Source organism: Mustela putorius, unplaced genomic scaffold, assembly GCF_011764305.1.
Source record: "Mustela putorius furo isolate JIRA1106 unplaced genomic scaffold, ASM1176430v1.1 tig00003899_pilon_pilon_pilon, whole genome shotgun sequence".
Lineage (NCBI taxonomy): Eukaryota > Metazoa > Chordata > Mammalia > Carnivora > Mustelidae > Mustela > Mustela putorius.
The window spans coordinates 17,384,487-17,401,047 of NW_025422048.1; the positions used below are offsets into that span (position 1 = coordinate 17,384,487).

Genomic DNA, 16,561 nt, shown 5'->3' on the forward strand with positions numbered 1-16,561 from the left:
TTTGCAAAGGAGGTTATATTTGCAGCCTTCCTTTTCCTAAGAAGGGCCATTTTAATAATTTTTGCTCTCACATCAAAGACTTTTCATAATTATAGCCACTAATTGCAGGAGTAATGGTGTGCCATCTGCAGGCTCTGTGTAATGGAAACTAGAGAGGAAAACATGTCCCTCTGCCTACTGAGACTCACCGAGGAACCTGAGGCCCCCATGCCAGATTGCCACCCCTCGGCCCCGGGTCCGACAGCATCTTCTTGTCCTTCTCCCTCACCCGGTTCTCATCCGTTCTTTCTCTCTCTCCTGTGGCCTTCATGATGGGTCACGTTCTGGGACTTGGGGGGAGTGACTGGAGCTTCCCTTGGGGACCAGATATTCAACTGCATTAATTGCTTTACAAGTGAACAGTTGACCCATGACCCCAAAAATATACGGAAGGCAACTTGGATACTGACGAAGTGAAAGGAGCATCCACTTACCCAGCCCAGGCAAGCTGTCTGATGTGGGACAATGAGCATCCGTCTCAAGCTGGACTCTTGCCCAGGTTTCTGAAGCTCTGCCGCCTGCCTTAAGTCCTACGATGGCACCGTTCTACAGTGACTCCAGTGTCAGCCCTATGACAGCGACTTTCATTTCCTCTTAGAGGCTCAAACTAGAATGGCCTCTTTCCTTTCATCCCCACCCAAAGCAGAAATGGTAACAGGCAGCCCTTCATTTTTGATTATCTGACAGTTCTGCACTCATGTGGACCGGTCACCTCTGTTGCACTGGTGTTTTTCGGAACATTCGCATCTCTGTGGCCCTGGGGGTAACTGTGAGGTCTCTTATCTGGAGGCCTGCGTCTGAGGATGGCCGGGAATTGAACAGGCCTGTAGGGACTTGAGTGCAGAGCAAATGCCTGGTTTCTTTCTTTTCCTTGTCACTTGCTGGCAAAGCAGCAATCGCTGTTCCATCGTCTTCTGTAAGGAAGTAAATTTTTTCATGTCATCAATAAGTAATCGCATTAATACTTCAATTTAGTGCTCAAGATCTGCCTTTACTTTTTCCTCTCTGTGATACTTAAGAAATAAGAGCCAAACAGTAGGTGGTTGGCATGGCAGCGGCCCAGCTGAAGAATTCCCTAATTGATACCTTACATTTTGCTTCAAGCACCTTTTTATCAGAGTTTCAGAGCCCAGAACAAACAGGGATTAATCCCAGTGTGGCACAGAGGAATTGTGTAGTATCTCAGCTCCTTTGCTGTTTGGTGTGTCGGTCACTTGAAGGCATAAAAGCTCTCTCTTGAGACCTCGCTTGCAAAAATTGAATGGGGCATGTCAGTGATTTATTGCCTGTTGGAATATAAGTTTAGGGAAGCTCAGCCTTAAATGACCAGAGTCTGATACTTATAAAAATTAAAGCATTAACACCGTCTGAGAGGTGGGGTGTTTTAAAATACATTTGAATGACTAGTGACCTGACATGTCAAGCCAAATAGCTTAAAAAAAAAAAAAAAAAAAGCATTTGTGTGAGCAGTTTTCGCTTTGCTGATTTTGCTTTGTTGACCAAGAAAGGTAGCCAAACCCGATCCCCAAGGAGTCTGCTTATTCCTTTTGTTACGGGATCCTGCTTTTGAGCCCAGACGAACATCTCCTGTTTTGGACGACTCAGAAAATGAACACAGCGCATCTGGCAATGCACGGGTTGTATTTGAGTGTGTGTAAGTGCAAACTCTTCCTCCCAGTTTGTCCAGAGGCACCTCCAAAGAGCCCATCTGTTGAAGCCCCAGAGTGAGAAGCATGGGTTGGGTGGATTTCCCCGGGATAGTGTCAACTCTCCTATCTTTTGAACTTGAGTTGTTCTAAGAGAAGATCAGAGGACCTTGGAGATTCTGAGGGATAGGAGCTGCAGGAATTCCGATTATGGAGTAAGAGGGAGAAAGAAAACGCCTGCAGAGCAACAATTAAAATCCGTGTAACTTTCAAGAGTAGAGACCACGCCTTTTGCATTTTCTGCACTGGTGGATGGCACAGTTTCTGTGTTGCCAAACTGGGTCAAAGTTTAGTCTGGGTAAAGTGAACCGTTGTTGATTTAGGCCTAGGGAAAGTTTTAAGGCAGCTTTCTCTTCCCAGATAATCTCTTGCCGTGGACTGTGGAAGTAACTAGTTCCGGAAGTGATAAAGATACTGCATGTTTTTAATCCCAAGGAACAGATCAAGTGTAATCAAATCGACAGATCTGATCCTAAAGGAAAGATTCTGAAATGGGGGATTGAGTGGTGCCAAGGAGCTAGTAGATTGCCATTAGGATAAATCCCGGTCAGACAGGGCTTCCTTGCCTAGCCAGGTAAGCTGGGAGAGTCTCCGTAAAGAGTGGGACACCGAGAACTTAAGCAAAGTCAGTCTTCTGGGAAAGGCAACATCATTTCTCCAAGGCGGAATCTATGCTTGGCTAATGAATGACCTTGTGGTTTTCAAGGGACTAAAGCATATGTGGACAAAGGGAAACCAGGGCCCATGGTCTCCTTGGGCCTTCAAAACGCTGTTGCACACCAAGCCAAGGAAACTGGAAGTAATGGGCATCACCACAGGAATGTGGGACTGTTCGATCAAGCATTATGCAGCAGCTGACTCCGAGGAAGGAAGCCAAGGGTATGGGTAGAGAATTCTCTGGATAGCTATATTCGTGGTGCCTGCTCCACAAAATTAGGACCAAGACGTTTTACTTAGAGCTCCAAAAAATGACCTAGAAGAGGAAGTATACTCTGCAAGCTCTGTCAACAGACGTTTTCTCAGGAGCAAAGAGCCCACTAAAAAGGAATAAATTCTAGGGTGTATGTCCCCGAAGGCAGTAGGCCCCCAGGGGTTAGGGTATTTGATAATGGCGAGAAGAGGAGCTTTTTTGAGGGTTGGAGAGACTCAGCCTGGCAAAAGGAGGACCCTGCACCTCCTCCATCTGCCTGTGCTTAAGCAAGATGCCGAATTTTTCCTCCCGTGGTATAGAAGTTGACCCCTGTTCAGCTGTGGCTCATGTCCGTATGTGTGGAATGGAGACTAGTGAAGAGTCCCTCGGTGCAGAGCTGTGTTAGAGTAAGCTGTAGCTCACTGTGACCTTGAGCAAGAATTTTGTGAAAGTGGATTTTAAGCGATGCCACGAAGTACAAACACCATAAATGTAAATGTTTCTTTCCTCTTCACCGTTTTATTGATGCCTGCCTGGAATTTTTATTTTTTTTTATTTTTATGTTTTTAAAAGATTTTATTTATTTATTTGACAGAGAGAGCACAAGTAGGCAGAGAGGCAGGCAGAGAGAGAGGGGGAAGCAGGCTCCCTGCTGAGCAGAGAGCCCTATGTGGGGCTCCGTCCCAGGACCCTGAGATCATGACCTGAGCCGAAGGCAGAGGCTTAACCCACTGTCCTGGCTAGAATTTTAAAGAATGGTTCCTGCCTAAAGAATGGTCCATGCCACAATTCGTGTGGCATGAAATCTGATGTTGGGAATCATTTCTCTTTATGTGAGGCAGCAGACTTTGCTCTCACTTAGTGTAAAAGCTGTCTAGATAGCCATTTGGAGAAATATCTTTGGGAGGATTCCTGCTTAAGGAGTATGTTATTCTGCAGATTTGTTTTTTGTAGGAAGTAGATTTACTGAAAACCTGTTGTCATACTTTTGGAGGGAGGAATTTTAGGTGTGTCATGAAAGAGAGTAAAAAAAAAAGTGGAGGGTTTTTATTTTCCTAGGCACCCAAGCTGAAAGCAATTATGGAAAAAAAGAGAAGCTACTTTAAAAAATGTTCATGACCCACATGACCCATGTAGCATATACGAGATGGGACATATTGATATTTGCATTAGGGGAAGTGTCTGTCTGTGACTCGCCCATCCACCAGCTGCATTTTCTTCCACATCTGTGATAAACTTGGGACTCAGCTGCTGACTCTTTCTGATCTTGCTACTTAACCTAAATGGCTTTGGCAGGTTATCTGAGAACGGGGCTCCTGGCGGGGGGGGGGTCCCAGAGAGATGATTTAGGAATAATAAGGAAAATCACTCCCTGTTTTTCCAAGGGCACTTTGCCCCATCCACTTTGCCTGTAGTCTTAAGTGATTGCCTGCAGGAGACTGCTCACGGGGGCAAACATTAAGACTTGTGCATAGTAGGGGTTGTGCAGAGAAAGAGCGAGATGCTGGTGGCCAGCATTCCCCACACCCTGGAAGTCCCTGTGGCCCTCCAAGCCTGGCCTGACAAGCTGTCTTAGAGATGACCCCACCAAAGCCTCGGTCTGCCAGGGATTGTGATCCAGAAGCACTGTTGGGTGTCAGAGAACAGGGTGTTCGAGCCAATGAATGGGATTTTGTCTCTAGGCTACTTTTTTGTGGGTCGCTGAATATGTAACTGAGGCGTTCGCAACCCTTTACCTCCAAGCATTCTGTTAAATTGTGAGTCCGGTGAAGATTACAAATTGGCGTTGGAGAGAAACTCCGGACTGGAAAGCCGTCTTCTGTTCGTGGTAAAGCGAGAGAACTCCGACTTTTCCTGCCTGCCCCTAGCCAGCCCCCCAGCCGTTCCACCACAGTTCTGTGAGCCTTCATTAGCACCGACTGCTTAGGTAGTGGGCATCAGAGCCTCCGAGTCCTTGAGTTTTAGGTTAATCCCCAGGAGTGCTGTTTCTTTTGCGATTCCTGGGCCTTGAACAAAGGGGTTGTAAATGGGCAAAATCCATGCCGATGCTCTCTCTGCTCTTACGTGACTGTAACCTAGGTCAGAGTTTGCATTTCTCGCCGCCCGCTCGCTTGGGTGACTGCATTACTTTAGCAAAGCTTCGGTTTACTACTACTAAAAGGGGCTTCCAAGATGGCCTGATAGAAACTTTGGTTCATAATTTGCTTATCATTTAAAAAGCGCTAAAAACCCTGCTGATTTCTATCTGGAGTGGACTTGAAAGTGGATCTGAATGCTCGTTGGGTGATGCATGGAGTTGGAAAGTAGCAACCCCGACTCTTCCAACTATACTTATAGGAAGGTATTCTTGGAAAAATATAATACAACTGATTTTCAAAATATATGTGTTTCTGATTGGCCTTCTTTAGCCCCCACCTTGCAGCATTAGTGGACCCCACAGTAATTGGCAGTCTTAAGCAAGCCCTCCAGAGCTGTATTTTGGCAAGGTTTTGCAAAATACTAACTAGCTGCATTTCTCCTACTGATTGGTAGGTGATCTCAAATGCTACATCTGCATAATAACTATAATTTATGTGCTTTCTTATGAAGGCTTGGGTCAAATGACTGAAGGCTTTCGATGTGCCTCACACATCCCATGTGGTACTTCCACTCCTTTTTGCAAAAGGGGCGGGTGGATTAATGTATATGCTGCCCCCGCCCCCCTGGGAATATTAAAACCCTTTAGAGATTTTCTTTCTTTGTTCCTGTGAAGCAGAACATTGTATATTCCTCCTGGGGTTCGTAGGTAGCTTGGAGTCAGTGGAGTTACACAGCAACCTGCTTTTAGGCTCACTTTGTGGCTTCATGGATTTAGATCTGAAAGTGAGCAGAAACCATTTTGGTAACTCTTGAGACCGACGGCAAGGAATTGTTTTACTTTTGGAACAAATAAAAATTAGAAAAAGAGTAAAGTAGCAATTGAGGGATTAGGAAAATCACCCCCAGCAAATCATAGCTTAATGTAGCTCTGGCTAATAAAATTACACCAAGTATTCATATTTTTTAAAAGCCTGATTAAGGCCCCCTTCCCCCACATTTACCCATTTTTCTTTTGGAAACTGAAGTTTGCTTTTAAGAAATAATAATAAACTTTTTTTTTTATTCTAGAATTAGTTTCAGATTTACAGAAGCTGGGAGGCTAGCACAGGCAGTTTTCTTATCACTAGCATCTTACCTTAGTGTGGTGCATTGTCATAATCGAAAAACCAGCGCGGCTGCATTATTATTCTTTGAAGTCCCCATTTAATTCTGATATTCTGGTATTCTTAGTTTCTTTTTAATTTTACTAATGCTTTTACTGAGATATAATTCAGATCCTAAATGATTTGCCCATCAAATATATATAGGGACTTTTAATATACCTGCAGAATTATGGATTCACCACCAAAAGCAATTTTAGAAAATTTTCATCATCCAGAAAGAAATCGCCTACCTTTTAGCTGCAGTCTCTCCTTACTTCCCGTTCCTCTAGGCAACCCACTAACCTCCTTTCTGTCTCTGTGAATTGACCTATGCTGAACATTTCCTGTAAATGGAATCATATGTGTGGACTTTTTGGTGGCTGGCTCTCTCACTTAGCATAGTTTTGAGTTTTTGTTTTGTTTGTTTTTAAGATCCAGCCGCGTTTTCAGACGTACCAAGACTTTGTTCTTCCTCCTGGTGGAATGATCCATCATACAGATAGGTACCGTTTTGCTTGTCCCCATAGATGGACATTTCGCCATTAGGTTGATACTGCTGTAAACATTCACATACAAGTCTTTGTGTGATTTCCTTGGCTTTCCCCCAGTGTCTTTTTCTGGTCCAGGGACCCACCCAGAATACCTTATCTTAGTCCATCATCATGTCCCCTTAAGCTCCCAGGGCTTTGCTTTTGGTGGCCCTTGAGATGTCTTGTGTTTCTTTTTCATCCGTTCTCTCTCACTTATGCGCACCGTTCAATGCCTCTCATCTGGCTGTCTTGACTCCCCTCAGATCCACCCTTGAACAAGAAACTTTCCTGAACTAGCCAGAGGACAGAAGGTGCTGCCCTCCGGGCCCTTCTTCCCTCGGCTGGTACAAGTCTCTTCCTGGATGACTTCAGTAGCTCATCAGGGTAGAATAGATGTTCTCTCTTTCTGCGTTTCCTCATTGCACTTTTTACATTTATGGAATGCTTCCTTGTTTACAAAGGGCTTTGCAAGGCTCTGGTGGGTGAGCGGCTTTTCTTGCAGTGGACGTGCCTGCAGTGAACCACGTCCAGCTGAGACTCCAACCCGGGGCCTGGCTTGCCACATCAGTCTTCTTATCCCAAGACTACCATTACCACCAGCCTTGCAGAATGAAAGATCCAAATTGCGTTAAGTATTTGGAACCTTTTGAAACTCAACTTCCTAAAAACCCCTTGTAAAGAGCTAAGTTTTCTTCAAAGCCCAAGTGAGGCAGACACTCCGTTTCGGCAAGAAGGAGCAATGTCAAATTATAGTCTTCTTACGTTTGCAATTGATGGAGTGCTTTCCGGTCTGTTCTTCTCAGATATTCCCCATGGCAGCCCTTCCCCTTAGGGTGCAATTTGTGTCTCTTTTACCAATGGCATCTGGTTGTTTCATTGGTGAAAACCAGTTGGGGTGCTGAGAATGCCCTACAAATCATGCTGGTGCAGACGAGCCTGGGTTCTCTGCCACCATGTCCCGAAGAGGTTCCCTCCATTCACGGCTCTGGGGGGACCTGAAGACTAGAATCTCCCCGTATCTCCTACAGATGCAGGAAGCCAGCGCCTGAGTGGTGACTACAAGCTTCCTCCTATCACCATTCCCCCCAAATATGTGAGAATCGGAGAGACATGTTCTTGGCATCTGGTCGGACTTCTAAATGAATTTTCTGAGAAAGACCTAGAATGTAATTGTAAGATATAGTGCAAAATAGCCGAATTGGTAGTAAATATAGTAAAGCTGCTTATTTACAAGTGGTGAGAACTGCTCACCACTTGTAGCACTTTCTAGAGGGAAGTGGGTACAAGCAGCCGAAAATCCACAGACGTCAGCTGCTCCCCATTTGTACCTCGGAGCCAGCCTTCTGTGAGAGGAAGTGAGCGAGGTAAAGCGAGAAAGCACGTGTCCAGATTGTTTGCCCCCGAGTCTTGGTAAAGGATGGACTAGATTGCTTATCCTCAGGGTCTGCCTATTTAAGCACTGATCTGAAGAGCTTCCAAAAGGAACCAATACAGGATCGAGTAGTAATTGATGGTGATTGTCTTCGTTCAGCTTTGAAAACCAAGGCATTGATAACAAGACTAAAGAGAAATTACATAGAACTGGTGTGATTGAAAAAAGTTTGCCTCTTCCAAGGGATTTTATTTATTTATTTATTTTTTGGTTTTCAATGACATAGAGCTAAGCTTTAAAAGCACGCTTCATTGACTCTCATCCAAGCCTCTGAGGACAGGGCTAGGGGACCTTTTTTCTTTAGAAGGCCACTGACCCACAAAGAAAAATCTAATCAAGGGCCATGTACAAAAAGCAACTTAATTTAGGTGCTTCCTTAGAAAACCATAAAGCATTGAACTTACCTGCTTTTTAAATGAAGATCAGGGAACTCTAAATCAACAAATTTACAAAAAAAAAAAAAAAGGAAAAGGGAAAAAGCCTCTGGGTTCATATTCAGGGCTGTCCGAAGCTACACAGGAGGGTGACGGAGAACAGTCCAGGCAGAGGGAAGGAGTGAAAGCAGCCAGGAAGCGATACATGGACAGAAGCCTGCACACAGCAGGGGTCATGGAAGGAGGAGTTTGAGCTAGGGAAACCGAGGAAACAAGAATAGCTATGGGTCATGACCCGCTGTTCACCTGAGCCATTCTCAGAGCAGAGCTCTTCTGTGACTCTGCTACTCAAGCCTTTCAGGTACTAATTCTTATGGCTGTGTCTGTAGCAGAATTACTTAGGGCCCTTAAAAAAAAAAAGCACATGCCTAGTACTTACCCCCATACTGTCTGCCCACCTGTGCCACATCAGGTCCTCTTGTCCCTGTGCTCACTCTCTCAGCCCAAAGCAAGCATCGCTCCATGTTTCGTGAGAAAGGATCACCAGCTTTAGAAAGATGATCTCTAGAAAGAATAGGCATTTGTCCTTCAGACACACCATTTTAGGAGCAGTCACAGACAAAGAGAATGTCTTTAAAATAATACTTGTGCCTTTTTAATATAAACCATTTGGGGCACTTAAAATAGAAATATTCAAGTTCAAGATCGAGAGTGCTCTTCCAACAGAGCCAGCCAGGTGCCCCAGAAGTAGTCAAGTTTTATTAGTTTATTTTTAAAGATTTATTTATTTCTTTAAGCGTGAGCTACTACGTGGAGCTTGGGGTGGCTAGGGGCAGAAAGAGCGGGGATCCCAAGCAGACTCTGCATTGAGCACGGAGCTTCAGACAGGGCTTGATCCTATGACGCCGAGATCGCAACCCGAGCTGAAACCAAGAGTGGGACACTTGACCGACTGTGCCACCCAGACACCTCGATGTTTTAAAAACCAATTGAGTGGTTTTAGTTCTAACCAGAATGTGGAGCTCGGATTCCATTTTCAAGTGCACCAAGACTGACCCACCCATCACTTCCTCCTTGAACTTTCCATCAACCGAAAGGGGTTGCGGCACCAGTCCCCCAGTAGCCTACGTATGTCTAGGGATTTAATTCACAAGTGTGTCTCAGACTGCATTTGTCTTAGGCAGGGCTTTGGACAGGGATGTCAGATTACATTTTCAAGTAATACTTTTTAGAAATACAGACCGAATAAGTGGTGTGTTCCAGCCTACATGGGCAAAAGTGGCCTGTTGGAGTGGGCTTCTTGAAACCAAGAGGAAGACGACTTTGCCAGAGGCAGCATTAGCCGAGTGTCTACCCTGTTGTCATCCTTTACACAAGCTGAGCCTTTTACCATTAGACAAAGTCTTCCTGGAAAGACCTTCTCTCTGAAATGAAAGCGGACTCTCTTTTGTTCTGGTATAATCCAGAAGGTCCTGCTAAGGGCCCCTGATGGCTATGAAACAGGCCGAGTATCCCGGCTGTGCTGGGCTATCTATTTATTTCTTTATTTAAAGATTTTATTTATTTATTTGTGTGAGAGAACATGCACACAAGCATGGAGTGGGAGAGGGACAAGCAGACCCCATCCAGAGTGCAGAGACTGACGTGGGACTCCGTCCTCCAGCCCCAAGATCCGGTGGTCGGAAATCAAGAGTCAGCCACCCAACCGACTGAGCCACCCAGTCGCCCAGATAGGCCAGACCTTTTAGATGCTCTGTTGAATACATGTGTCTGTGGAAATAGCAGGTTACTGGTAACTTTTATTGTTATTAGACATTTTTGAAAGGTGTCTTCTCAGTGTAAAATATCTATGGGTCAGTTTATACCCATCAATGTCTAGCACCTTCTTAAGTATAGAAAATTATTCTTTCCTGCTGGCTCTGAATTTTCTGGTTTCAGGTTGTGTGAGTGTGTGTGTGTATCCGTGTGTCGCTGAGTGTGTTATGCATTAGGGGTGGGAAGAAGGTGTACTTTTCCTTGGGTTTAGAAACCTTTGATAGCATCCATGAAGTGGCCCCTTGGTTTATTATTTGTGTGAACCCTATTAAGATTCGGTGAACGTAGATTTTTTTTTCCAAACTCGTGAATTGTTTTGCCTTGGAAATTCAGTGTATATCCCAATGGAATCTTTGCAGGCGTTTGAAAACCAGCATGTGATGAATTTTAGCCTGTGACAAACTTAAGAAGTAGCTGCTCCCTTAACTATAATTCATTTAAATAGCCCTGCGGTGTCTTAAGCTCTCACTCTGAGCATTCCAATTAGTTTTCTGTGTGGGGTGTGAGTGTGATGGATTATTTAACCCAACTATAGCAAGTTGGGTTCCTTCATGTTATTTCACATGTCAAGACCGTGTTGGGGGAAATCCTCAACCCTGAAACCTGGAGACGACTGGATAGCTCTCTGTTAATTATGTGCCTTGGTACCAAGGGCCTGCTGTGAACTTGTTAAGCCAGGGAAGAGGGAGTTTTGTTTTTGGTTGTAACAAAGGTGTTTGCAGAAAACTGAGCCTTAGCAACCTGCTTCTTTGGCTAATGAGATCTGAGACACTGCAGCTTCACAACTCCTAAACTCTTATACCCAATCTTACCCCCCCGCCCCCTGCCCTTTTTTAGTTAGATTGATCTGTTGACCAAGAGTTTCAAGAATGCCGAAAGAGACTTTCAGCAGTTTCTGGATGAAGAAGTTGTTTGAAGATTGTTTCCCTCCACCTTTTCCTAAATAGTCCTTGATTACTATAACCACCCCCTTTTTGTGTTGCAGCAATATTCTCCCTACTTTTTAATTGTCGAGAAGGAAAGATGATCAGGCACACGTATGATTATGTGATTATTTGCATACGTGCTGTAGACAGTCCTGGTTTAGCCAGATTAAGTTGCTTAAGTCTGTTTCATCTGCAGTGCCCCACCTCTCCAAAGCCACTGCAGTATGTATCTTAGGTCAAGGTTATTCTTCAAACACAGTCAGCCCAGGAAGCAGCAATGGCCAGCTCATGGGCCAGTTCAATTCCTTGGCTGGTGGTGGTTGAGTCGCCCTTCATTCTCCAATCCTTTATTTATTGCATCCACTTATGGGAGACAGGTGCATGTATCTTCAGCATACTCCGTTCCTGAGTTCCCAAGGTCTCGATTTGTTTTCAGACCCTTTGTCTTGCATGGACCGTGGTTGGCAATGGCAGTAAGTCCTTGTAAATGTCTGTAAAATTAGATCACACCAGTTCATGGCAGTGTGGCTCGAGGGGTAAGAACTATTGGGGTGCAGGTTTCAGTGGCATCCCATCTCTTGGGCATTATGAGGGAGAAGTATGGTCTCCGCAAAGCACAGTTGTGTTCTGTGGCAGGAGGAACAAGGTGTGGGTGAACTTTGGGATCTTAAAAAAAAAAAGAGAGAGAAAGCCCTCCAAACCTTCCTGTCCTAACCACAAGCAGAATGTAGTCAGTTTAGAGGGAGGGAGATACCTTGTGGGTTGAGCTGCTGCGGAGTGATGCATCTTATGGCATTTCTCTTGACTCCTAGGACTATATCACTCCGTGAAGATGACATTTATTGGAAGCCATTAGTCTATACTGGGATGAGTGGGCACTTATCCTGGTATTATAAGGTCAGATGGTGTCTGACAACTGCACATGATGTGCTGAATGAGAAAATCTGAAATTTAAGGATCATTTGCCCTTAGCCTTTGTGACTTATCATAGCCTGAAATTACCCAGTGTGAACTCCCATTGTTTTCTTTTGGCCAACAACCCCTTGAGATCTACTTACCCCTTTGCTTCCCCACAGTATAACTACCACTGGTGTGTTCGCTCATCATGTATTTGGCTGTCTTGTATTTTATTTTTTTATTTTATTTATTAGAGGGGGGAAGCACAGGGGGAGAGAGAGTGAGAAGCTGGCTCCCCTGCTGAGCAAGGAGCCCAGTGTAGGACTCAATCCCAGGACCTGGGATCATGGCCTGAACCAAAGGCAGACACTTTTTTTTTTTAAAGATATTATTTATTTATTTGACAGACAGAGATCACAAGTAGGCAGAGAGGCTGGCAGAGAGAGAGGAAGAAACGCAGCCTCCCTGCTGAGCAGAGAGCCCCATGTGGGGCTCAATCCTAGGACCCTGGGATCATGACCTGAGCTGAAGGCAGAGGCTTTAACCCACTGAGCCACCCAGGCGCCCAAAGGCAGATACTTAACCCACTGAGCCACCCAGGCACCCCTGACATGTACTTTATAGATCATTCTTCATTAGGGTACCCTCTCTTGGAATGTAAACTCCCAAAAGCTAGAAAAACTTACGGTCATTTGTTTGACTCATACAGTATTTAGCATAGAATCTTGAATGATTTCTTTAATAAAAAAAGAAAGAAAAAGTATGGGTTGATCTTGAATGATAGTGTTTATTGGCCACACCGATTTTCCTGTAATGTAGCAGTCTTCTTGATTCACATGTTCTTTTGTCTATTGTAGGTGGCTTTGTTATTTTAGCTTTCCCATAAGGGAATGGGGTGCTTATAGTTCATTTATCCCCCAACATGGGGCTTGAACCCATGACCCTGAGAACAGGAGTTGCATGCTTTACCCGACTGAGCCTGCTAGATGTCTCGATATTTAGTTTTTGTAAAACTTTTCAGATACACAGGATGCCTAGGCTTTTGCGGGAAAGGCGTGTGTTTACTAAAGCCAAACTCTTCCCTTTTGGACTTGATGAAGGATGATGGGATTGATTGTCCTACAATTTTATCTTCCAGGTGATCATTTGAAGATCTGTCCCCAGGGCTATACCTGCTGCTCTCAGGAGATGGAGGAGAGATACAGCCTGCAAAGTAAAGATGATTTCAAAAGTGTGGTCAGCGAACAGTGCAATCAGTTGCAAGCCGTCTTTGCTTCCCGTTACAAGAAGTTTGACGGTAGGTACGGGAACTTTGGCCCAAGTAAGCAGCAGTATGTGCTTTGTCCTTGAATCCATTTGACACCTTTTCTGCAAGTCATGGTTCAGAGGTGACAGTTCAGTTTCCACGACTGCTTTTTCGGAACTCCCAAGACTTTCTCCTTGTTGGATCCTAAGGGCCAGTTAGCCTTCCAGCTTCACTGCTGGGATCCGTCTGGATGCACTAGAATCTGTATGGTAGGCATTATGGAAATATGGTTGCAAGGAGCCAAAAAAGAGATGGAAGTAGTTTAATTTAAGGGCTTTCATTTATTTTCTTGGGTGAACACAAAATAGTGCTGTTGACGCAAGTCACTTAAAAAAAAAAATCTCCCTAATAAAAAGCAGGCGGGCATCTGAAGACTTAGAATAAGCATAGAGATTCTGCAGATGCTCGACTTCAAATTAAGTTGCAAACTGGATTTCCCAGAGATAACTAGAATTCCTAGAAGCCCCATAGAACACAGATAGGGTTAAAACTCGGCTCTTGAGTTGGCACGCAGCAGTGGCCCAGGAGTAGCTACTATATTTATAATTGTTGTTAAGCTGGGCTTCATCCCTTAGCTGGCACTTTGGCTTAGTCTATCCATGTAAAACCACGACCAAACCCATTTCAGTCCCCTGTGCCAAACGTGAATTCTCATACACACGCTGTCTTCTAATAGTGAAGAAATCACCCATCTGAGCCAAATGAGCGGCACGTCAATCATATCTAAAGCAATGTTACAGATGATAGACTTGAAAAACTCTGGAGTATGGGGTCCAAAACACCTCAGGATTCTCTTCTCTGGTGCTCTTCACTCAGTTTGAAGATTGTTATGAAGTAGATTTAATTTTAATAGGAATGATTTCCTTTGTGCCTGTTTTAAAGGCCATTCTAATTACATAGTACCTTTGAAGCATGCTTTTCTTGACATTATGTGTGTTGAAGAAGTACAAGGCAAATTTTCGAGATGTGAAATGTCTTTGAGTATTTCTGCAAAGGGCTTGTTACCATGGTGAGAAGTTGGACTAAATTAGATTTATATAGCTGATAAGGCAGTCCCCAGCTAAAGAACAGGTTGTATTTCAAATGTTGGCTTTTGAGATTCGTTATTTGAAACTTATAACCGATTTAATAGGTGTTAGGTTCCCAGGCTAGGCCAGGAGAACATATTGAATTTGTAACGTAGTTGGACTAAAGTTTTCTCTATGTAGCATGTCATTTATCTATGCCATTTTGCCACCAGTTACCGTGCAAAATTGTATTCAGTCTTGATTTTATGTCCTTTTTTTCCTGGATGGGTGAAAATGTTCTATGTATCTATATATCCTGTTTATCAGTCCATACCCCCCCGACACACACACGTGTGCTGTAACCATTAAATGTACTTAACAACATGTTAACACCATGCGAAGGTGGGTGTTATTGTCAAAAGACATCATTAGGCCACCTCTGTCTCTCTTGGTCCCTAAACTGTTAGTGTAATTATTGAGTCTCTCTTGGTCCCTAAACTGTTAGTGTAATTATTGAAAAGACTGGTAATTTACTTGACTCTGGCATTTTTCATTCAAGACAGTAACTGTAGCATTTTCTTTGAGGAGAATACTTAGAAAGATAATCAGATGGCCATCTCTGAAAACTTGAGATGCTGAAATACAAAAATGACCCCTTGGGTTTAATAAGGGCATTTAGATGGGGAAAAGTCCTGCTCTTCACAAATGGCAGGCCCGTTGGTAGCATGATGGAGTGAAGATCAAGCTGTTTTCAAGTTCTGCCACCTCCGAGTGGCCCCATTTCCTGTTAGACATGTCTCCTCCAATTGTGGAGCCCATGGACATTGTGACCTCTCTCACCCAAGGGCCTGCTGTTCAAGCTGTTCTTTCCCCTTCCCACTCCCCATGGTTTTCTAGCATTACTCCTATGACTCCAGTGTGTAGTTTTTAAAAAGCCATTCAGAGAAACACTGTCAGTAAGTGTTAACATATGTTTTTTTTAAAACGGATGGAAAAACAGTTTCTCTGGCCTTTCCCTACCAGGTTTCACATTCAGTAAATGTGTTAACACTGTTTCTTTCTCAGTTTCAAAACTGGTCATGAAAATTGATTGTGAAACCTTAGTTTGTTTCTTCTGACTTCAAATTAAAACATGGCGTAGACAATAAAGGTAGTGAGCACAGAGTAAATTTCTTTTGAAGGAGTAGTAGTTGAAATGTGTTTGGCCTGGAGGTCAGAACAGAGCTGGGATGCATTGCCTATTTCATGCCTAAAGAGGAGGTTGAGTGAAATTGTACAGGGGCTGTCTTGATGCTCAGAAATCCAAGGGCAGGGTGCTTGGTCCAAGAATGGTCCAGGCCATTATAAAGGACAAGCCCGAGGTTATTGATGTGAATGAGGAGTTTGGGCCCAGCAACAAGATGGCCACTGGAGAACCAAGCTGGGGTGGCTAGGTGGCACGAAGAAGGCTGACAAGTCTTGAGGAAATAGGAGAGGGTCACATGGGAACCTACAAGGTCAGGCAACTTCAAAGGAGCATCTTTTGCCATCTCTAAGCTATGGTATAAATTTGAAGTGGTGACCCTGAGCCCAGGCAACTTCCTCTACCATCAAAATTCCAAGTCCTGTTGATGAGATACCACTAGAGAGAGTGCACACATCAAGCGGTGGGTGGGGGCAGGGGCAGAGGGAGAGGGAGAAGCAGCTGGATCCCAGGAGCCCGAGATCATGACCTGAGCTGAAGGCAGACACTTAACCGACTGAGCCACCCAGGCGCCCCTGTTAGAAACTTTTCAACAAAAATAAGGTTCATAGGCTTTTAGCAGGTCAGCCTTCTTTAACTAGAAACCATTCCATGACCTCAAATTTCTATCATTCTTCCTCAAGGAGCTCCGGAGTTCTAGTGCCAGTCTTGGCGTTTTGGAGCCAGTTCCCTTATCTCTAAAGGCTTTCTTTTGTTCTACATTTTTAATTTTTTTTACATGTTTAATTTTTTATTGTTTGCCCATCTAAAGAGATTATACAGTCTGTAAATCTGTTTTTAAGTTCTAAACTGTGTGCATGCATGTGTTTTCAGACCCAGCTAAAGTACAGAAGCATGCTTCCTTAGGCCGCATCCCTCCCCACCAGAATTCTCAGGATTCTCCTATTTTAAACTTGTAGATCTGAGTTTAAGGTCTCACCTCTTTATTTTTCTACACTGTAATCTCCTTTATGTACTCTTGAACTGAGGAAGTTCCATACCAGAAGTGTACTATCCTAGGCTAGAGACCTAGAGCCAGAAAGGGAAGCGGCAGAGCTAGCTGCTCCCCCTCTTGGTGGGTTCTGGGAAAAAAAAATTTTTTTCTTTTTTTTTTTTGAAGTAGAACTGCTAATTAACATAGCTGAATGGGTTGTCTCATGAATATGCTAATCAGAT

The 16,561-nt window shown here is 44.1% G+C and overlaps 1 protein-coding gene across 1 annotated transcript in view; it reads left to right on the plus strand.

Annotated features, from left to right (window-relative positions):
- The window catches only part of GPC4 (glypican 4), a 105,992-nt gene that overhangs the window by 58,850 nt on the left and 30,581 nt on the right, over positions 1 to 16,561 (plus strand). Inside the window, exon 2 of the mRNA XM_045068041.1 lies at positions 12,989 to 13,147. Coding sequence (XP_044923976.1) covers positions 12,989 to 13,147 — 159 coding nt within the window. The remainder of the gene's footprint in view (positions 1 to 12,988; positions 13,148 to 16,561) is intronic.